The 24,550-nt window shown below is 40.2% G+C and overlaps 1 protein-coding gene across 5 annotated transcripts in view; it reads right to left on the reverse strand.

Moving 5' to 3' along the window:
- Positions 1-9,117: 9,117 nt before the first annotated feature.
- Positions 9,118-24,550, reverse strand: part of PHKA1 (phosphorylase kinase regulatory subunit alpha 1) — a 175,154-nt gene continuing 159,721 nt past the window's right edge. For all 5 annotated transcript variants that reach the window (XM_018043850.1, XM_018043848.1, XM_018043847.1 and 2 more), the window contains 4 exons: positions 15,270-15,440; positions 12,907-12,960; positions 11,047-11,247; positions 9,118-9,732 (listed from right to left, as the gene is read on the reverse strand). In XM_018043850.1, the coding sequence (XP_017899339.1) occupies positions 9,559-9,732; positions 11,047-11,247; positions 12,907-12,960; positions 15,270-15,440 (600 nt within the window). In that variant the 3' untranslated portion in view covers positions 9,118-9,558. The remainder of the gene's footprint in view (positions 9,733-11,046; positions 11,248-12,906; positions 12,961-15,269; positions 15,441-24,550) is intronic.

A 24,550-nucleotide genomic window follows, 5' to 3' on the forward strand; every position in this document is an offset into this window, starting at 1 on the left:
GAGATGAGGTCAAACCAGCTTCCGAGCATGATGGGAGATGTAGTTTTGAGAGATTTGAGTAGCGGAAGAGCGGGGGCTAATTAGTAAAATAGCCGCGAATTTGAGTTTTAGCACTTAAAAAGAAAAAAAGAAAAAGAAAGAAAAAACCCCAAACAGTCTCAACGCTTTGTGAATTGCCTCAATCTGCGAATACACCGACATTAATATCTAAAGACAGACACAATGTGGCCACTAAGAGCCCGGGACCACCCAACTGCCTCAGATGGACATTTTTTGTTGCGGGACTAATTAACGGTACCAACGGTTTACACAGAAAATTCTGTGCGGCAACTTGGTTTACTGCTTTTCATTATTATCTGTCCCTGTCCATGTAAAAGTTAACAATCCCAATAATTTACTCTGGCAAAGATGGTACTACTTTCTCAAGAGGCTGCCTGGTATTCTGTAAATTGCTTGGTAGATTCCAATCAAGCAATAATGTCAAATCACTCTTTGAAAATTGATGTAGAATAAGATACTCTAGGTGACGTTGGAAACTGTAGCTCCTCTTCCTTCCTTCCTTTTGTCTTTGCAGCTATACAAGGGTTAGGGAAATATTTTATGTTTGGTGTGAGGGTTCATAAAAACTATTTTATGCTGAAGCAGTTTTAGAATTACCACCAGTATTTCCAGGTTCCTGGGGGTTCCTATTATCTGATGGAAACTAGCCAATGTCCAAGTCCCCAACTCTCATATCAACATGAACTGACTTTACTAACACCTCTCAGACAATCCAATATACTTACCTTCTTTAAGGATATTAAACATTTATCAAGTATTGTGATATACACTTGGACATATCATCTCATTTCATCCTTGCAACAGTCCTATACGAGGTTGTAATACACCCATTTTACAAATGTAGTTTAGAGAGAGAAAATACCTTAAAATTTATACACTTCCAAGTAACTATTCAAAATCACACACTTTCAAGCAGAAAAGCAGGAAATCTGGATTTTTTAAAAATCTCTTGCTATGTATTCTTTAGCTAGAATGTAAGCTCTTATGCTTCTTTTGTATCTTCCCATAGAAACTACTTCAAAGTTCTGCAATCATTCTATCATTCATTAAACTTTATCTGACATCAACTAGGTGTACAGTATAGCTGAGGATTCAACCTTCAGGATGAATTACAATCTGATCTCTTGTCTCAGGGATTTGCATTTTTGTAGAGGTGAGACAGATACACAAGAAACTATAAGCAGTACAGAGTCAGATAATGAATGTAGGATGCTTAGGTTATTTAATTAATAAGCATTAAGTACTTAAAATCTGGTGCTTAATAAATGGCAAACTAGGGTTCTTACTCAGTGGTATCTGAAAGGGTCCTAGAGAATAGGTGAGATTTTACTTGGTGAAGAAGGGAGCCAGGGGAGGGGCAGGCTGACTAGAATCAACAGCATATGCAAAAACAAAAAGGAAAACATTTCTAGATTAGTTAAGCTGAAGGGGCTGGCTCATGAAGTGTTTTGAATACCAAGCTAAAGAAAATAAACTTCACCCTGTGGGAAATAGGGAGACATTTAAACAGAAAACTTAAAATGAAGGATTTCTATGGGGTCGCAGAGAGTCGGACATGACTGAAGCGACTTAGCAACAGCAGTATGTAGGGAAGATTAGACACTGATTAGATATCCTACAGGCAGTGGGAGTGCTGCAATGGTTCCGATAACAAGTAACAGTGATTTATATTTTGTTTTGCTTTTTGTTTGGCTGCACCACGTGACATGTGGGCTTTCATTCCCTGACCAGGGCTGAAACCTGTGCCCCCTGTAGTGGAAGGGTGGAGTCCTAACCACTGGACTGCCAGGGAACTCCTAAGTAATGATAATTTAAACTTGGGAAGGGTTAATGGAAACAGAGAGAAAGAAATAATGCATAGGGTAGGTTCAACAGGACTTCCTTACTACTAACTATTTGGATATTGGTGTGAGAAGGAGATGGAGGAGAGTCACTGAAAATTCTTAAAAGTCTGTATGAAGAGAATGTCAGTAAATATCAATATAAGGAACAGGGAAATTAGGAGGAGAACTCAGATGCGAGGGCAGGTGCTTAACCCATTTTATTTTCCCTCATACATAAAGTGAAGTAAAGTGGCTCAGTCGTGTCTGACTCTTTGCGATCCCATGGACTCCTACCGGGCTCCTCCATCCATGGGATTTTCCAGGTAAGAATACTGGAGTGGGTTGCTATTTCCTTCTCCAGGGGAACTTCCTGACCCAGGGATCAAACCCAGGTCTCCCACATTGTAGGCAGACGCTTTACCACCTGAGCCACAAGGGAAGCCTCTACATAAGGGATAGATAAGCCTCTACACAAGCCTCCCTCATACATAAGAGATAGCTAAAGTCATAATAGTGGCTGAGATAGCCAAGGGAACATGGCTTTCTCCAGTATCTAATTGTCATATTGTCTATCAATGTCTAAATGTCATATCTAACTTAACATTTTCAAACCAAACTCCCGATTTTCCTATCCAAGTCTTTGCCACCCCTTCCCCATTTTTCATAGCTCAGTAAAGATACCAACATCTATCCAGCTGCCTAAGCCAGAAACCTGGGAGTTATTTGTATTCCCTCCTTTTCTCTCACTCCTAAATCCAGTCTATCAATATCCATTGGCTTTACCTTCAAGACACGGCTTCCCTGGTAGCTTGGACGGTAAAGCGTCTGCCTACAATGCGGGGGACCCGGGTTCAATCCCTGAGTCGGGAAGACCCCCTGGAGAAGGAAATGGCAACCCACTCCAGTATTCATGCCTGGAAAATCCCATGGACCGAGGAGACTGGTGGGCTACAGTCCATGGGGTCGCAAAGAGTCAGACACGCATGAGCGACTTCTCTTCTTCTTCAAGACACATCCTAACTATATCCACTTCTCTCCTCTGTGCTGCCACCATCCCAGTCCTGGCACTGTCATCTCTCACTTGGACTTCCTGCAATATCTAACTGGTTTCAACTTCCATTCTTGTTGACTTCCAGTCTATTCTTTGTCTGGATGAGCTTCATAAAACATGCAAAGCAGATTATGTTACTTTTTGAAACCTGCCCCACACCATGATGAAAATCTTTGAGCTAAGAAGAAGAGAATAATTTGGGAAATACCTGTTTTGGGGAGTTAGGAGAGAAAGATGCCAAAAAGGAAACAAAAATGTTGAGTGAGAACTAGTACAGTTTTATAGTAATCAAGGGATGAGAGAGTTACAAGAAGGGAGATGTAGTAACAATGTCATGTATCACAAAAGGGTAAAAAAAAAAACAACCCTTTTTGCCATTAGGGGTTCACTGGTGCTCTATGAAAAATACACGAGGTAGGGAAGGAAGCCAGATAGCAAGGGGTTAATGAGTGAAGCCAATGTGGTCAAGTGTAGCTTCCTTTTAGAAGAATTTTGATTGTGAAAGGAAGGAATTAGTATTTCTAACTAGGGAGATATTAGGGCCTAGTATTTTTTTTTTTTTTAGGGTAAGAGAAATGCACGTGTTTACACGGAGAAAGGAGTCTGTGGGACTGTAGGAGCTGACTAAAAGGTGAGATCATGACAGGTTGGAAGTACAAGAAGGAAATGGAACTTGTCTAGTGCTTTTATGGGTAGGAAGTGGAAGGATGATGGCAGAATACAGACTGGCTAAGTGAGAATCTAAAATCTGGACTCTATTTGAGGTGAAAATGGATTGTTGCATGTGTTCTTTAAGTTCTAGCAACAGGCAGCTGAACATGTCAACAAGGGGGAGCATTGCTTCTAAACTGGAAACAGTATCCTTGTTTGGCATACAATGTTGCAAGATGGAAAAAAATAAATTGTTGCTTGGGGATCTGAAACTGGTAGCATATTCCTGCAGCAAATCTCACAGGGAGGCTGCATCCTTATTCATGGTTAGGATAGAGCACAAATCATGCCACAGGTTCCAACCTCAACTTTCCATATGCTTAATACTTCTATGATCCTTAAGAAGAAAACCTTTTCCAAAGCACCAGATTTGTAGTCAGAGGACTTGAAGTCAGAGGAAATAGGTTGAATCTTGGCTCTACAGTTAACTTAGTGTGGTGACCCTGGGTAAGTTCCTTGATTCCCTTTTCTTAGGCATTTTTGCTAAAGGTAGTTTTTGAACTAGCAAGGTCATGATAGGCTGTGCCACTTCTTTTGATGATCTTCTCTGCCTTTACTTGCTGGCAGAAGCAGGGAGAAGGGAAAGCAAATACATTAAGAAGTTACTACCCCTCTGGCCATTCTCTTTGTGCATTTTATCATATGCCCACTGATGCCTCAACTGTACTGAACCAAATGACCCAAGTTTTCACACCATTTCCTCATGTCTTTTCTTTGGAAAGGGTCATTGTTGAGAATGCGAATTCTAGAGTCAGACTGCTTGGGCTTAGATCCCAGTTCTACCACTTCCTGGCTGCTTGATCTTCAACAACTTGCTTATAATGCTCAGTGCCTCAGTTCCATCATATGTAAGATGGGGATGACAACAATTTCTATCTTACATGGTAATTATGAAGACAGAATAAGATGGTTCATGCCAATAGAGATGCAGACAGAGAGCAGACTCGTGGACACAGTGGGTGAAGGAGAGTGTAGGGCAAATTGAGAGAATAGCATTGAAACATATACATTACCATATGTTAAATAGATACCTAGTGGGAAGTTGCTGTAGAACACAGGGAGCTCAACCTGGTACTCTGTGACAACCTAGAGGAGTGGGATGGGGGGTGGGAAGGACGTTCAAGTGGGAGGGGATATATGTATAACTAGGGCTGATTCGTGTGGTTGTACAGCAGAAACCAATACAACATTGTAAAGCAATTGCTCTCCAATTAAAAAAAAGATGGTCCATGCCAAATGCCTGTATAACAATGTCTGGCATTTGGTAAGCACTCAAATAATGATCATTATTTGCTTTAAGAGCTATTGTGCCAAATATTCCTTAATTTGGGGGAAGTCTCCACCCCACTGTTATCTTTACCTACATACCACTACTGCATGAGTACCATTACTAGTTTGAGAACAGGTCTTTGGCTTTTAGGCCTAGCCTTAAGAGAAATCAGACTTCTGCTAAATATAGGGTGACCATACCATCCAAACTGGGACACATTTAATGACAGAGAGTGCTATTAATAATTATACCAGGACAACAGGCATAAATGGGGACTGTCCTGAGCAAACCAAGACCTAAGGCCACTCAAGTTTAATAGGAAATGAATACTAAATATGGAAAAACACTGTATTTATCTCCATTCCATTAGTACAGGTACTAGGTATTTGGTAAGTACAAAAAGGGTTTTTTTTAAGAGTAATAACAACTTTTGACCCATCAGCTGCATAAAATTCTCAGAATGTCATATAACCTAACTAACCAGGATGGGACTGCAGAGATAATTCATCCTTGCTGGATAAACCCTCTCTTGTTATACAAAAGGCTAATGAGTAGCAGAAACAAGATTCTGCCGAATATTCACAACATTTAGGAGAGCAAACAGTTTTTAGGTATCTTCTAGTAGTGCAGGGGCACCACCTGCACACAAATGTACTGCTGAGCAAAAATTAGTCTTATTCATTCATCAGAACAGGTTCCCTGATGATATCAATAAGCTAGTTTAAATTTAGTGAGCATAGTTTAAGTAGCTGTGCATGTGAATAATAAAATTGCATTTCTTTACATATATTACATATTATATAATTTATAATATGATTTATGTATTAATATTATCCTACTTTGACCCAATTAATGAGCTTTGACTGTACTGCATACCTAGAGTATGTAAAATAGAGCCATGAAATAAACTCCAGTCACAGAAACACATGAGGCTTTGCACATTGGCACCAGACATAATTTAATTGGAAATTCTGATTTTTTATTCTATTTTCAAAATGTAAGTGCTTTAAAAAAGACTAATGTGTTTTTTAGTGTTGCATACTTAAAAATGAACAAAATATGAATCAAGTTTTCTAAACAGTTGCTTTAAAAGTGAAGTAGCTCTGTATGGGAGGCATAGTGATAGATAATCTCATAAACCCAGAGAAGTATAGCCATCATGTCAGTTCAGGTAAATTTGTGTGGGAGCTAGTGGTGACGCTCAAATGTGCCACTGCAGACGTACTCCCCATGGCTGGGGTACATTTGCAGCCAGTGAAAAGATAAAGAGTTTCAGATCAGTTCAGTTCAGTTGCTCAGTCGTGTCCGACTCTGCAACTCCATGGACTGCAGCACGCCAGGCCTCCCTGTCCATCACTAGCTCCCAAAGTTTACTCAAACTCATGTCCATTGAGTCGGTGATGTTGTCCAAGCATATCATCCTTTCTCCTGCTTTCAATCTTTCCCAGCATCAGGGGCTTTTCAAATGAGTCAGCTCTTCACATCAGGTGGCCAAAGTATTGGAGTTTCAGCTTCAACATCAGTCCTTCCAATGAATATTCAGGACTGATTTCCCTTAGGATGGACTGGTTGGATCTCCTTGCAGTCCAAGGGACTCTCAATACCACAATTCAAAAGCATCAATTTTTCGTTGCTCAACTTTCTTTATAGTCCAACTCTCACATCCATACATGACCACAGGAAAAACCATAGCCTTGACTAGACAGACCTTTGTTGGCAAAGTAATGTCTCTGCTTTTTAATATGCTGTCTAGGTTGGTCATAACTTCTCTTCCAAGGAGTAAGCATCTTTTAATTTCATGGTTGCAGTCACCATCTGCAGCGATTTTGGAGCTCCCCAAGATAAAGTCTGTCACTGTTTCCACTATTTCCCCATCTATTTGCCATGAAGTGATGGGACCTGATGCCACGATCTTAGTTTTCTGAATGTTGAGCTTTAAGCCACCTTTTTCACTCTCCTCTTTCACTTTCATCAAGAGTCTCTTTAGTTCTTTTTCACTTTCTGCCATAAGGGTGCTGTCATCTGCATATCTGAGATTATTGATATTTCTCCTGGCAATCTTGATTCCAGCTTGTGCCTTTATCCAGCCCAGTGTTTCTCATGATGTACTCTGCATATAAGTTAAATAAGCAGGGTGACAATATACAGCCTTGACATATTCCTTTTTGGAACCAGTCTGTGGCTTCCTGACCTGCATACAGATTTCTTAAGAGGCAGGTAAGGTGGTCTGGTATTCCCATCTCTTTCAGAATTTTCCATGGTTTGTGGTGATCCTCATAGTCAAAGGCTTTGGCATAGTCAATAAAGCAGAAATAGATGTTTTTTCTGGAACTCTCTTGCTTTTTTGATAATCCAACGGATGTTGGCAATTTGATCTCTGATTCCTCTGCCTTTTCTATAACCAGCTTGAACATCTGGAAGTTCACGGTTCACGTACTATTGAAGCCTGGCTTGGAGAATTTTGAGCATTACTTTACTAGCATGTGAGATGAATGCAATTGTGCTGTAGTTTGAGCATTCTTTGGCATTGCCAAAAGTATAGTTTCAGAACAGGGTGTAAATTTTCTTTATATGTGACCAGAAAATCGTGTAATCAGAAATATACTTACCATGTGTTTCCATTTCCTATAAGAGAAATACTGAAAAGGTTGGACATCCTTTCTTTGTTTCCACTATCTGTTTTACTATCACCCTACTATGTTCATTTATTCATGTGTACTCATAATATTGTCACTGGTAATGTTACAATTATTTAGAGAGCCCACCATCCCCACTCTTGGAGACAGACCTGAAAAAAACTGACGGAAAATAGAGGATTGAAGTAGGAAGTTATCTGAATGCAAATAGGGAAATTAGTAGAGTCTTTACAGGAGAAGGAAAATGCTATGGACTGAATGTCTGCATCCCTTCAAAATTCCTATCTTGAAGCCTCAGTCCCCACCATGTGATGGTATTTGGAGGTGGGAGCCTTTGGGAGGTCATCAGGTAGAGTCTGCATGGCAGGCCTGGTGCCCTTATAAAAGAGGAAGAGACCAGAGCTTACTCTCTCTGTGCCATGTGAGGATATAGCAAGAAGGCAGCCAGCTGCAAACCAGAAGGAGGGCCCTCCTCAGACACTGAATCTGCTGGTACTTTGGTCTTGAACCTCTCAGCACTCAGAACCATTTAAGCCACCCTGTCTATGGTATTTTGTTATAGTAGCCTTGAACTAAAACAGAAAGTTAGGAGAAACATTCTTCAATGGCCACCTAAATGTGAGACTAAGGAAGAGGACTCAAGGAGTCCTCCATTATCTTTTGTGTGTCAGCCTGAGACCACAGTCACACACCTCTCCCACACACAGCACTCATATTTACATACGTACACAGTTTGTCAAACATGCATAAAGATATTAATAGATATACAGACATATCAAAACTACTTACATTCAGAAAAAGTTCCCATGTATGCTTAGACATACATACAAATGTAGGTGTTTTCAAGAGACAGATATATGCCCACAGATATCAAGATGTACATAGATAGGAACAATAGAACCAGAAAGTGAAAATGCAAGTAAATGAGTTTAAAAGCATATAGGAGGTCAGGGAGTTGGAGGGGGTGGATGCTGTAGAAAGTGAGTATGTGAGTGAGACAAAGACCAGGTGAGCACAGAGAAAGAGTACTCAGTAAAGCAGCTATAGATTGGACTGCTGGATCCCTGTTCACCAAAGATAGAGGCTTCAATTATTCTCTGTGTTGTGTGCTGGCCCACTCTTTAAAGGCATGGATTAGTGTACAAGGCTTTCTTCAAGACACTAACCCATCTGATTCCTTCTCCATTCCCTACGTGTAAGACTCTACCCAGACATCTTCTCTTCTTCTACTCTCCTTTCTGAAATTGGGCCCCCAGCCCCATTTCTCTGGATTATTCTGCATTTTCTGCTACACATACATCTTTGAGTACCAGCAATCTTTGTTAAACATGATTTCAAGTGTTAATACTGAAATTCTTAAATATATACACTAAACTTGCAGTTTCTCGATATTTCACCAAAAGGAGAATAAGAATTACGTATATAGATACAGAGAAGGCAAAAGCAGAGGCTAAGTCTGCATAGAAAGGAATTCATCATTCAACATGAGGCAGCATGTGAGTGAAGAAGAAAATTATGATCTGGTACTCTTTTCCCAAGAAAAGGCACTTAGAATAGATAATTTCCAACTTATAGGAGCATAAAATCCAACAATTGAGGATTTATTCACTTGAAATAATGTCCCAACGCACCCACCACTCATTTACACAATGAAACCACACATAAGAAAAATCAAACTTCAGGAATAAGTTATTATTAACATCTGCGCCCCAAACAGGAGTTAGAAAACTAAGTTTGTAACAGATCTAGAGAATAAAAACACACACTTTTATGAACCATGAAAGAATGAAGGCTCGCAATGAAGAGCCTGGGTGAGCAGATGCCTCCAAGCAAGGGTTCACATATTCTAAAGCAGTTATTTTATCAGAAAAGTTTGCTCTTCTTGGGAGAGATGGGTTGGCAAGGGACAGGGTAGGAGTGATCAGGTCATCATATTTCAGTTCCATGCATAATCAACGAGGCAGGAACCAGCTGTCAAAAGGCTCCCGGCAGCCAGGCCTAGAGGCCTCACTGCATGGCACAGATGCTGTGGGGCAGAAACTCCTGCACATAGGTGGCCGCTGCTTTGGAGAGGTAGGTCATGGTGCCAAACCTGCCACTGGGTGCACTGTCATACAGAAGAGTACAGATGCCAGACGCAGGATCCTTTGCCAACATGATATCATCTGCACCGAGGGTTTTCTGTTTGGTTTTTAAGGATGGGAAAACACAGGGGAAAGGAAAAATTACTAATCCTACTAATTAAAGCCCTGATTAGAATAACTCAGAGCCTCCTCCCCATCACCAACTAGTTGGATCTTAGGCTGTTTAGACAGCAAGGGATCAGAGTTATACTCTAAATGGTGGCTATGAATTTCTATACATTCATTTTTCACTAGATCCCCAATGATATGAATTATTTTAAAAGTACTAATTGTTTAGAATTTTTGAAAGTTCAATATAATAGGTTAATTAGAGTTTTGTTCATTAAAAGTCAAAAGTTAAAACTTACAAATCACCCTCGATGAACTTTGGTCTGCATCCTTCTAGTACTACTGATTCAGCATGTATTATTATTATTATTGTTTGGTCATGCTGTGTGGGGTCTTAGTTCCCTAAGCAGGGATTGAACAAGTGCTCCCTGCATTGGGAGCATGGAGTCTTAACCACTGGACCATCAAGGGAAGCCACTCAGCATGTATTATTTTATCTTGTATTTGACCATTATTTCTTTTCTTTCTAAGTTGATTTAATTCAAATGGATCACAAGCTTTCCAAGCTAGAGTCAATACCTAAAAAGGATCACATTTTCTGATACAATAAAGAGCAGTCAGAGTATTTAAAATTAGGACTGTCTTGTGAAATCTTTGAAAAGTCCTAGAGAAGCTTTTAATTTCCTTTGCATCCCCATCCCCAGGGCCTAAAAGAATGAAACACTGATTGCAGGTTTTGGAAACTTCTATTGACAAGAGCAGATGCCCTTCACTTTATGTGTGTTCCTACTTTTAATCTAGGAGACATCTGGAAAGCTCTTAGTAGTTTGCATTTTTAAAATGTGGTTAATTTTCTGAAGTAAGATTTAATAAGAAAAATAAGAAAATGTAGAATTAAACATGGTACTTTAATATTTTCTTATAGGTAAGAAAGAGCAAAAACGAAACAAACCTAAATCAAATCTTCTCTTTTCCTTAATAGTCCAGAAAGGATACACTACCCAATAGTTTCTTATTAAGTCCTTATCACTACAAAAAGTAGTGTGATAAAAGTAGTATGAAATATGACAAAAAGCATAAAAGCCTCCTGAGTTCCAGGCAACTTTACCATCTAACACAACCACAAAACATGGTAAAAGACAGAGGTCATCCCACAGCCTAGTTCTTGAACAGATGGGGTCAGAGCCACTACAAAGGAGGCCTAGAAAACAGCTGTGAGGCAGATGGCACAAGAAAGTGACCTTGGCTTCTTAAAGAGTTAATATAAGACATTTCCCTTTGAGAAAGTAACAGGTTTGCCTACCTGTTCTTGAAGAAACAAGTCATTGGCAATATGCACTATTTTCTCCACAGCAATGATGCTTCCAATACTATGAATTTCAATGTCTGCCATCATGGTGAGGACAAGGATGGCTTCAACCAGAAGCTGACGGTACTCTGGCTGAGGTACACGATTCAGGACAGACTCCACATGAACAGAGAATTTAATCTCGCCTGGAGTCATCTGTGATAGAAGGGGGAAAAAAATCAGTTCTTAAGAGCCCATTGTGCTGGGAGGGATCAATTACCTATTCTGAAATGCAGAAGAAATACTGTAGCCAAGAGCACTGTTTCAGTCTCCTTTAACGTAATTGAGTGAGTAAATTGGTTCAATCTTTCTGGAAGGCAATCTGGCAAGTATAACAAGCATCATAAAAGTGTCAATGCCTTCTAACCCATAATTCTCCTTCTGGAAGTTCATCCTAAGGAAATAATTCAAGAGAGGATAAAAGCCCTATATGCAAGAGTGTTTTACAGCAGCCTTAGTCACAAGTATAAAACTAGAAGTAATCTAAACATGGGAATGGTTGTGTAAATAATGGCATATCATGGTATGCCATTATGAGTTTCTGAAGAATCATTAAAAGAATAAATAAGATGACTGTGGATAAAGGAAAAATTTAAGCAGAATCTAAAACTGTATATACATGATAGTTTGAGAATTAGGTAAAATGTTTATATACTATTAGATTTAAAAAGGCATGAAGAAATATAAAGTTATTTTAGGGTAAAATGGATTAACAAATAATTTTTGGTAAAACTGTATTAAGCATACACTTTAGGATGGCAATGTAGATTTGGAGTCTAAAGGACTCAAGCTCTGCCTTTGCCACCTGGGAAGCCCCAATTCTATGACCTTGGAGAATTTACTTTTCTAAATTTATATGCTTGTCTGTGAACTAGGAACTACAATCCCTTTCTTAGCTATCTCACATAGTTGTGCTGAAGATCAAATTAAAGACGATATAAAGGTGTCTTGAAGACTCATAAAAGGTACATTCAGGTATGTATTATTATTAATTTGTTAACATTTTAATCTGGCTTAAAGGCAGAGAGAAGATCAAGAAAGGACACAGTGTTCTTTGCTAGAGAAAAAGCCTCTAGGCAGGAGTGGAGCCCTGAAGCACAGCATTAGCTTTCTGTACCCAGCCCTCCAGTCATGATCTACAATTCCAGGGTGGGGATTGTAGCAGAAAATTCTGCTATCTGGTTTTACTAATTTGAGCTCCTTTGTTGATTTTATTTGCAAGCTATTTCTTCATAATTTTAGTCTGATTGGGCAAAAAGCAAAATATGAAAGCACCATCTAATCTATGTCTGTGGTTTATGGCAATGTTTTCCAACCAGGATTATATATCAGCATTATTCTAAGGATTTTTTAAAGTACAGGTGCTCATGTTCCAACCCTGGAGAGCTGGAGATAGTTTGGGTTACTGTGATATATAGTTAGAGCTAAGGACCACTGGTTTATGATCACTGGTTTATAGTTTACAAGCATCTTAGTTGAGAAAGGTAGGGATGAGCAGGATGGGGGCATGAGAAGTCATTCATTCATTCTTAGATTCATTCTCATCTGCCATTTCCAACTCTGGCAATATTCACATAAATCAGTCTAACTTAATCAACCATTAAAAGAAGCTGTCTTTATATAATTAATGTAATATATAATTATTCTCTAATATTCCCATTCTATTTTTTAAAAAAAAATTCTCTCCTTTCTTCCAATGCATTTCATGTTCAGTTGATTTATGAAAGCACAGATTTGTTATTTTGAAAAGCGATCACTGAAATACTTTAGCCAGACAAGCTATCAATCACATAAATGTGAAAGACAGAATCTTACCTCTCTAGTGGTTGAAGAAGGAAGAACAAAACCTTCCACAGAAAGTCCGTGACACTGCAAAACAGCAAAAACCTGTCACCAAGGATATGCTGACAACTAGAAGACTGTAAGGAGACACTTAGATGCTGAGTAATCACAGGCCAGTGAAAGGCCCTGCAGCCCACGCGTCTTTGCCAAGGAGTTGCGATTGAATGTGTGGCAAGAAGCAGGGCTGGACTTAGGGTACTCAAGGTTCATCCTCTACTTAGGGGAGTAAAAGGCTCAGGAGGATCTACCTAATGGATAGCCTAGTCCTAAAGATTCAGAGACTATCTAGGAGGATACCATGGTAGGTTCCAGAGCCATCACTAGACTTCAGAAAGATTTTTTAGGCTAAAGAGAAAAACTAAATATATGCATGTACTGGATATGCATAATTACTACATTTTCTAGTTAAGCATCCCCCATCAGCACTCCTGATCCTCTCACCCTGCTCTACTTTCTCTACAGTACCTGTCATCATTCAACATTCTGTATAATTTATATGTTTTATTTATTGTTTATCTCTCTCTAGTAGAATATAAGTTCTACACAGGACAGAGATTGTTGTCTATTTTGTTTTCTGTTGTATACCTGTGAGCACCTAGGACATTGCTTAGTGCACGGTAGATGCTCAAGAAATACTATATGAATGAATGATGGTCTATATCCCTCTCATCATCAATTCAGTTATTAAAAAGCAATGGGAATTAATAACTTGCCATTTTATATTTTAAAGAAATCTGAAACATCATATTTTAAACCACAGATAAATATTCCAATTCAACAGGTTTATCAACTCTACCAGACACTCCCATCCCATGTCTCATATGCCAAATAACAATCCTTATACAGACAATTACCAGCCTAGAAACATATGTACAGAGTGATTATGTTACATTCATACTCTGAAAGGAATGGAATGAAAAATACAGAGGGCATTTGTTTTTCCTCTTTATATTAGGAGTTTAAGTTCATGTTTTGATTCTGCCACAAAATACCCAATTTTCCCAGTTAGATTTGAATGTTCCTTCCCTTGTATCCTCATAGCCTTCTGGGTTTGTACTTCTATCATAACACTTTTGGACTTTCATTATAGCTGCTATGCAAAAAGATGGTATCTGGGTAGAAGAGCACCTAGTGCCTGTAGTCTGTGAAACTGAATTGCCACAAGCCAGGTATAAATGGAAAGATAAATCACATATCTGTTAACACTGTGCTGTAGTTGTTTTAGGGCTTCCCTGGTAGCTCAGATGGTAAAGCGTCTGCCTACAATGTGGGGAGACCCGGGTTCGATCCCTGGGTTGGGAAGATTCCCTGGAGAAGGAAATGGCACCCCACTCCAGTACTCTTGCCTGGAAAATCCCATGGACTGAGGAGCCTGGTAGGCTACAGTCCATGGGGTCGCAAAGAGTCGGGCACAACTGAGTGAAAAAAAAAGAAAAAGAAAAATAGTTGTTTTATGGAAGGAAAACAGCTGATAGGTACTTTTTGAAAGAAAGATTACCAGAGCTGATAGCTTAAGAAATCCACTTTCACTTTTCCAAAGGATAGCCTGATTCTGTCCCTGGAAGCACATCAGTGTGCAAAAGGGAGAAACGTAACTAAAGATTTTGAACTCCTGGTTGAAATGTTCTTCAGGTCATTATCAAGGGCAATGAAGCAAAAAACAGCACCTATGAGACTATGAATGAGACCCATGAATGAGAACTACAGTCTTCTTGGACTTACAAATCTGTCACAATCATAATGGTGTGATGTCTCCTGGAATGTCTTTGGCAAACTAGGCCTTTGACAGAAAAACAAAAATTGGTCACACCAGTAGAGTCTTTGGACTATTGGCATCACTATGACTACGTTTATTTAGTAGTTTTCATCCAAGAAAGAATATAGATAAGAGTTTCTCATAAAACTTCCCATATGCCACAGTTGTTTTACTACAGTAACATTTGGTTATTAACAGCACATTGTTACAATAACATTTCTACTCTGCAATAGCTACAAAGAAAGTGTCTTTATCACTGCATCCATTCAATTGGCAGTAAGTATATCACAATGTTTCACAATGTCCAACTATGGCCAAAAGGATGAGCAGTGATGTTTCTGAAATGTCTTTATAAACCCCACAATGGCAACAGTAATGGAGAGAGACTAAATTATCAATAATATCAAAATAACAAATCAACTATTTCATTTTAATGTTTTCTTCTAGGTTTTATCCATAAGAGCATATGCCTTTTATATAATTGCAATGATATCACAGTCATGTCATATCTCAGACAAGAAGACTGATAATTTCATGAGGAGGGTAAAATAAAGAGACACCTATGGTGTATTATGCTTACCTTCTGCAAAACTTTCCATACTTTTTGATAAAATCCAACTGGGACTCTGTTCAATGCACCATCCAGTCTTCTTCGGCGTTGCCATTGACCTTGACGACTATCTTTAGATGTCTGTTGACCAAATACACTAGGGAAGGACCCACTACTTAGACTCATAGAGGTTCCAGGTGGCTTGAGAGAAAAACAGAGAAAGGAACATAAATCAAAAGTCACCTCTGTTTTTATGACTAATGTATTATAGCACAATGAATAATACACACACTCAGCAGAATTATAAACCACAAATTTAAGTGTAACAGCCAAGACACAGAGGTTATAGTGAAGCTAGCAGACTTATGAGTAGCTAGCAGCAATGTAAACAGATACAATCCTTTTAGAAACCATCTAGTGATACATAAGAAGAGCCATAAAAATACTGATGACATGGGAGGTTCTTCACTGTCTCTTTCCAAGGTTATTTCTGTTAAACTTTTAACTGGTCTATGGCTTAGTTTGTTGCTCTCATAGGCTATAACACAAGCTTCAATTTAAAAGAATTGAAATAAGACACAAAGTATGGTATCTTACTACAATGAAATTAAATTAGAAATCAGTAGCAAAAGGAAATTTGAAAATTTACAAATATGTGGAAATTAGACAACATATCCCTAACTAACCAGTGGGGTAAGAAAGAAATCACAAGGAAAATTAGAAAACACTTTAAGATGAATGAAGTTGAAAACAACATACCAAAACTTATGGGATGCAGCTAAAGAGAACTTTATTTTATAAATGTTTGTACTAAAAAAGAAGAAATATCTCAAATTAATAACTAAACCTTCTACCTTAAGACAATGTAAAAAAGAAGAAATGAAGAGCAAACTAAAATGAAAGCGAGAAGAACAAAAAATTAAGATTATAACAGAAAGAAAAATAAAATAGAAAACAAAAATAACTGAGGAAAAGCCAATGAAACCATAGTTTGTTTCTTTGAAAACCAACATCAACAAAATTGAAAAAGATTTATCTAGACATACTAAAAAAGGGAAATGTATTAAAAATCAGGATAGAAAGCGAGGACTCACTTCCAGCCTTAAAGAAAAGATTATAAGGATATACCATTGGTAGCCATGTTCCCAAGATGGCAGTGTAGAAGGATGTGTGCTCATTTCTCCTGTGAGAATTCCAAACTTGCAACTAACCAATGAACAACCATCAACAGGAGAATATTGGATCCCACCAAAAGAAAAAAAAAAAAATCCCCATGTTCAAGGGCAAAGGAGAAACCCCAACAAGACAGTAAGAGGAGTGAAATCGCATTTAGACTCAAACTTCATACTGGCCAGAGATGCTCAGAGGGCTCAAACCAAACCTTGTGCACACCAGGACCCAAGTACCCCAAAGAGACTGAGCCAGACCTGCCTTTGAGTGTTTAGGTGTCTCCTGCAGAGGCACAGACCATCAGTGGCCTGCTGTGGGGACAGGGGCTCTGGCTGCAGAAGACCTGGGAGGCGCAGGGTGTAAACCCCACATAGAGCCACCGAGCAGACAACCCACAAACTGGAGAACAATTATACCAAAGAAGGTCTCGCACTGTTGCAAAATTTGAGGGCCCACAGCAGATTTCCCAACCTGGGGATCCGGCAAAGGGACTGAGAACCCACAGGGAATTTGACTTTGGAGGCCAGTGGTATTTCACTATAGAACTTCCACAGGACTGGGGGAAAACGCCCTAGGAGGGTGCACATTGTGTGCACCAGGACCCAGGAGAAAGGAGCAGTGACCCTACAAGAAACTGAGCCAGACGTGCTGTGAGAGTCCTGGAGTCTCCAGATGGGTCAACAGTGGCTGCCGTGGGGTCAGGGGCACTGAGTACAACAGTCTTGGCATAAACCCCTTTGAAGGAGTTCACCATTATTGCCATTACCCTTACTATCAGTTCAGTTCAGTGGCTCAGTTGTGTCCGACTCTTTGTGACCCCATGAATCGCAGCACGCCAGGCCTCCCTGTTCATTCCCATCTCCCGGAGTTCACTCAGACTCACGTGCATCGAGTCAGTGATGCCATCCAGCCATCTCATCCTCTGTCGTCCCCTTCTCCTCCTGCCCCCAACCCCTCCCAGCATCAGAGTCTTTTCCAATGAGTCAACTCTTCGCATGAGGTGGCCAAAGTACGGAGTTTCAGCTTTAGCATCATTCCTTCCAAAGAAATCCCAGGGCTGATCTTCAGAATGGACTGGTTGGATCTCCTTGCAGTCCAAGGGACTCTCAAGAGTCTTCTCCAACACCACAGTTCAAAAGCATCAATTCTTTGGCACTCAGCCTTCTTCACAGTCCAACTCTCACATCCATACATGACCACTGGAAAAACCATAGCCTTGACTAGACGGACCTTAGTCGGCAAAGTAATGTCTCTGCTTTTGAATATACTATCTAAGTTGGTCATAACTTTCTTCCAAGGAGTAAGCGTTTTTTAATTTCATGGCTGCAATCACCATCTGCAGTGATTTTGGAGCCCCAAAAAATAAAGTCTGACACTGTTTCCATTGTTTCCCCATCTATTTCCCATGAAGTGATGGGATCGGATGCCATGATCTTCATTTTCTGAATGTTGAGCTTTAGGCCAACTTTTTCACTCTCCTCTTTCACTTTCATCAAGAGGCTTTTTAGTTCCTCTTCACTTTCTGCCATAAGGGTGGTGTCATCTGCATATGTGAGGTTATTGATATTTCTCCCGGCAATCTTGATTCCAGCTTGTGTTTCTTCCAGTCCAACGTTTCTCATGATGTACTCTGCATACATGTAGCTCAGTCGGTAAAGAATTTGCCTGCAGTGCAGGAGACCTGGGTTCGATCCCTGGGTTGGGAAGATCCCCTGGAGAAGGAAATGGCAACCCACTCCAGTATCCTTGCCTGGAAAATCTCATGGACAGAGAAACTTGGTGGACTGCAGTCCATGGGGTCACAAAGAGTCAGGCACGACTGAGCGACTAACACATAACACAACACTCTGCATATAAGTTAAATAAGCAGGGTGATATTATACAGCCTTGAACTACTCCTTTTCCTATTTGGAACCAGTCTGTTGTTTCATGTCCAGTTCTAACTGCTGCTTCCTGACCTGCATACAGATTTCTCAAGAGGCAGGTCAGGTGGTCTGTTATTCCCATCTCTTTCAGAATTTTCCACAGTTTATTGTGATCCACACAGGTATGCCAAACTACAGGGAGGGAACACAGCCCTGCCCATCAACAGAAAACTGGATTAAGATTTACTGAGCATGGCCCCACCCATCAGAGTAAGACCCAGATTCCTCCCATCATGAAGCTTCCACAAGCCTCTTATCCTTATCTATCAGAGGGCATATAGAATGGAAACCACAATTACAGAAAGCTAACCAAACTGAACACTTGCATCACAGCCTTGTCTAACTCAGTGAACTATGAGCCATGCCATGTAGGGCCACCCAAGATGGACGGGGAATGGTGGAGAGTTCTGACAAAACATGGTCCCCTGGAGAAAGAAATGGCAAACCACTTCAGTATTCTTGCCTTGAGAACCCCATGAACAGTATAAAAGGCAAAAAGATATGACACTGAGATGAACTCCCCAGGTCAGTAGGTACCCAATATGCTTCTGGAGAAGAATGGAGAAATAGCTCCAGAAAATATGAAGAGGCTGAACCAAAGCAAAAACAACCAGTTGTGGATGTGACTGGTGATGAAAACAAAGTCTGATGCTGTAAAGAACAATATTGCATAGGAACCTGGAATGTTAGGTCCATGAATCAAGGTAAATCGGAAGTGGTCAAACAGGGGATGGAAAGAGTGAACATCGACATTTTAGGAATCAGTGAACTAAAATAGATGGGAATGGGCGAATTTCATTCAGATGACCATTATATCTACTACTGTAGGCAAGAATTCCATAGAAGAAATGGAGTAGCCCTCACAGTAAACAAAAGAATCCAAAATACAGTATTTGGGTACAATCTCAGAAACGACAGAATGATCTCTGTTTCCAAGGCAAACTATTAAACATCAGAGTAACCAAGTCTATGCCCTATCCACTAATGCCAAAAAAGCTGAATTGGAACTGTTCTATGAAGACCTACAATAACTTCTAGAGCTAACACCAAAAAAAGATGTTCTTTTCATCATAGGAGACTGGAGTTCAAAAGTATGAAATCAAGAGATAACCTGGAGTAACAGGCAAATTTGGCCTTGGAGTAAAAACGAAGCAGAGGAAAGGCTAACAGAGTTTTGCCAAGAAAATGCACTGTCATATCAAACACCCACTTACAACAACACAAGAGACAACTCTACACATGGACATCACCAGATGGTCAATACTAAAATCAGATTGATTATATTCTTTGCCGTATAAGATGGAGAAACTCTATACAGTCAGCAAAAACAAGACTGGGAGCTGACTGTGGCTCAGATCATGAACTTCATATTGCAAAATTCAGACTTAAATTGAAGAAAGTAGGGAAAACCACTAGGCCATTCAGCTACGACCTAAATCAAATCCTCTATGATTATATAGTAGAAGTTACAAATAGATTCAAGGGATTATATCTGATAGACAAAGTGCCTGAAAAATTACGGACAGAGGTTTGTAACATTGTACAGGAGGTGGTGATCAAAACTTTCCCCCAAAAGAAGAAATGCAAAAGGGCAAAACGGTTGTCTGAGGCCTAACAAATAGCTGAGAAAACAAGAGAAGTGAAAGGAGAAAAGGAAAGATATACCTATCTGAATGCAGAGTTCCAAAGAACAAGGAGAGACAAGAAAGCCTTCCTAAGTGATCAATGCAAAGAAATAGAGGAAAACAATAGAATGGGAAAGACTAGAGATCTCTTCAAGAAAATTAGAGAGAAAGGGTCCCAAGATAACAGAGGAATAGGATGGGGAGATCACTTTCTCCCCCACAAATTCATGAAAAGATCATTTGAACTTTGAGCAACTTCCACCAAACAACTTCTGAATGCTGGTGGAGTACACCAGGAACCCACCAAGGCAGCCTAATCTCTTCAAAAGAAGGCTCAGTTAAGTTCAGTCGCTCAGTCATTGTGAACCCATGGACTCCAGCATGTCAGGCTTCCCTGTCCATCACCAACTCCTGGAGCTTGCTCAAACTCATGTCCAAGGAGTCAGTGATGGCAACCAACTATCTCATTCTCTGTCATCCCCTTCTCCTCCTGACTTCAATCTTTCCCAGCATCAGGGTTTTTTCCAGTGAGTCAGTTCTTCAAATCAGGTGGCCAAAGGATTGGAGTTTCAGCTTCAGAATCAGTTCTTCCAATGAGAATTCAGGACTGATTTCTTTAGGATTGACTGGTTTGATCTCCTTGCAATCCAAGGGACTCTCAAGAGTCTTCTCCAACACCAGTTCAAAAGCATCAATTCCTTGGCACTCAGCTGTCTTAATAGTCCAACTCTCACATCCATACATGACCACTGGAAAAACCATAGCTTTGATTAGACAGACCTCTGTCAGCAAAGTAATATCTCTGCTTTTTAATATGCTGCCTAAGTTGGTCATAGCTTTTCTTCCAAGGAGCAAGTGTCTTTTAATTTCATGGTTACAGTCACCATCTGCAGTGATTTTGGAGCCCCTCAAAATAAAGTCTTTCACTGTTTCCACTGTTTGCCCATCTATTTGCCATGAAGTGATGGGACCAGATGCCATGATCTTAGTTTTTTGAACGTTGAGTTTTAAGCCAACTTTTTCACTCTCCTCTTTCACTTTCATCAAGAGGCTCTTTAGTTCTTCTTCACTTTTTGCCATAAGGGTGGTGTCATCTGCATATCTGAGGTTATTAATATTTCTCCCAGAAATCTTGATTCCAGCTTGTCCTTCATCCAGCCCAGCATTTCACATGATGTACTTTGGACATGAGTTAAATAAGCAGTATGACAATATACAGCCTTGATATACTCCTTTTCCTATTTGGAACCAGTCTGTTGTTCCATGTCCAGTTCTAACTGTTGCTTCCTGAGCTGCATACAGATTTCTCAGGAGGCAGGTAAGCTGGTCTGGTATTCCCATCTCTTGAGTAATTTTCCAGTTTGTTGCGATCCACAGTCAAAGTCTTTGGTGTAGTCAATGAAGTAGGAGCAGATATTTTTCTGGAATTATCTTGCCTTTTCTATGATCCAAAGGATGTTGGCAATTTGATCTCTGGTTCATCTGCCTTTTCTAAATCCAGCTTGAACATCTGGAAGTTCACAGTTCATGAACTGTTGAATCCTGGCTTGGAGAATTTTGAGCATTACTTTGCTAGTGTGTGAGATGAGTGCAATTGTGCAGTAGTTTGAACATTCTTTGGCATTGTCTTTCTTTGGGATTGGAATAAAAATTGACCTTTTCCAGTCCTGTGGCCACTGTTGAGTTTTCCAAATTTGCTGGCATATTGAGTGCAGCAGTTTTACAGCATCATCTTTTAGGATCTGAAATAGCTCAATTGGAATTCCATCACCTCCACTAGCTTTGTTTGTAGTGATGCGTCCTAAGGCCCACTTGACTTCGCATTGCAGGATGTCTGGCTCTAGGTAAGTGATTATAGCATCATAATTATCTGAGTAATGAAGATCGTTTTTTGTATATTTCTTCTGTGTATTATTGCCACCTCTTAATATCTTCTGCTTCTGTTAAGTTCATATCATTTCTGTCCTTTATTGCGCCTATCTTTGTATGAAATGTTCCCTTGGTATCTCTAATTTTCTTGAAGAAGAGATCTAGTCTTTCTCATTCTATTGTTTTCCTCTATTTCTTTGCATTGATCAGTTAGGAAGGCTTTCTTATCTCTCCTTGCTATTCTTTGGAACTCTGCATTCAAATGGGTATATCTTTCCCTTTATCCTTTGTCTTTAGCTTCTCTTGTTTTCTCAGCTATTTGCAAGGCCTCCTCAGACAACTATTTTGCCTTTTTGCATTTCTTTCTCTTGGAGATGGTCAAAAGAAGGTAGGACAAAATATTAAAGACAAAAACAGAGACAAAGGATTTAGGGTCAGAGATCCATCCTGGGAAGAGAGTGTTGAAAGAGGATAAGTTTCCACACAATAGGAAACCCTCTTCCAGTTGTGACAGTGGGGACCTTTGGAATCTCAGAGGTCAACACAATAATAATAATTATTATAATAAAACCCCCAAACACACACACAGAATATGTGCCTAAGTGCAACTACTTGCAGAGAAGTGGCTCAGACACTCGTGTCCGCCAGCAGCAAGTGGGAGCTGGGTAAGTAGGCATGGGCTGCATCATTGTTCCTTAGGGTAAGGACTGGGCTTGAATGCCTGAGGACAATCTGAATGGGCTAATGTGAGATAGTAACCCAAACCCAGAGAGACAAACATAGAAACAAAAGGACCCTTCCTGTGAAAGGCTCTTACTCCCCATGGTCACCCCTGGCATGCTCAACAAAGGAGTCACCTTTGTTGAGAATGAAGGATTGTGCCCTAGCGAATACCAAAGGAGAGCAAGTTGGCTGCATTTAGGGCCCTCCCTCCCCTGAGGCAGAGAGGCAGTGGGACAGCCAGAGCTGTAAGGCAAGGGGCTGCTATAATCTTGGCCCCAGAGACTGTATCTTTCACCAAACTGTGAGCAGGTTGCCAGTTGTAAACCATGTCTTCCTGGGATCCTGGGTGGTTCACATGTACCAGGAGTGTCACAGAGAAGCTGAGATCAGCTTCCCAGAGGAGACACACAGCATACCTGAGACTGTACCCTCTGACGCACCCAGAGGACCGAGTGGCCAGGACCAGGGAGGTGCATAAGTTACACAGTCCACCGGGACAGTGCGTTTACCAAGCACCCAGTCGCCTGAGCAGCTTGGACCTGGGAAGGGCACAAAATGCACAGCCTATCTGGGTCTGTGCCCATGTGGAGCACCCAAGAACCTGAGTGGCTTAAATGTGGGAAGTGCAAGAAATGCAAGACTCACTGGAGCCTAAGCAGTGTGGAAGTACATGCTGCCTTGGGCTGTGACAAACCCAGTGTGGTCCATCCACTGCACACACCCCACACACATGCCAGCAGTATTTGTTTGAAGTGTCTGTCTCTCCCCACAGCACAGCTGGACAAGTGAGCCTAAATAAATGGCCACCTTCACCACCTTGTGTCAGGGCAGATATTAGACACTGTACAGACTTGGAAACAGAGGAAGCTAAAATAAACAAAGAAGGAGGAAACCACCCTGGAAGTGACAGGTGCAACAGATTAAAACCCAGTAGTTAATGTTGAGATGGTGTATTTGAGGGGTAACTATAGACCATGAGAACAAGTATAAGTCAAAACAACAGACTATCTGACACTGAACTGACCCCACACTGCCCACAATAGCTCCAGAGCTATTCCTAGATATATTTTTACTATTATCACTTTGTAATTTTAAAAAAATATTAGTTCTTAATTACTACTTTAACTTTCATTTTTATACCTACTATTACCTTTCTAAAAAAACCCTATTTAAAAAAAAACAAACTCCATATATTTCTTTAATTTTCACGATTTTTTTGTATTTTTTATATTGTATTTTTGAGAGTCTAACTTCTATTCTAGGTTTTTAATCTTTGCTTTTTGATATTTGTTATCAATGTTCTACCTTTAAAAATCAAATTTTCACTATCCATTTTTACTTAGAGATTTGATTACTGGCTTGATTGCTCTCTCCCTTTTTGACTTTCCCTTTTCTCCTCTGGGTCACCTCTACCTCCTTTCTCCCTCTTTTCTTCTCTATATAACTCTGTGAATCTGTTTGGGTGTTCCTGGCTGTGGAGAACACTTAGGGATTTGATTACTGGCTTGATTGCTCTCTCCCCTTTTGACTCTCCCTTTTCTCCCCCAGGTCACCTCTATCTCCCCTCTCCCTTGTATCTTCCCTATATAACTCTGTGAATCTCTCTCAGTATTCATGGCTCTGGAGAGTTGTTTCACCATTAGCCAAAGGGTTTTATCTTCTGTGTGACATGGATGGAGAAGTCTTGAGGCTACTGCAAGAAGAGGACTGAAACCCAGAGGCAGGAGGCTCAACTCCAGAACTTTAGAACACTAGAGAACTCCTAACTCCATGGAACATTGATAGACAAGAGCCCATCCCAAAGTCTCCATATATACATTGAAACCAAGCTCCACACAATAGCCAACAAGTTCCAGTGCAACACACAGCACATTAATTCTCCAGAAAAATGGGAACAGAATCCTGAACATTAAAAGATGGGCTGCCCAAAGCCATACCAAACCCATAGATATCACAAAACTCACTATTGGATACTTCATTGCACTCCAGAGAGAAGAGA

Source organism: Capra hircus (assembly GCF_001704415.2).
Source record: "Capra hircus breed San Clemente chromosome X unlocalized genomic scaffold, ASM170441v1, whole genome shotgun sequence".
Classification (NCBI taxonomy): Eukaryota; Metazoa; Chordata; class Mammalia; order Artiodactyla; family Bovidae; genus Capra; species Capra hircus.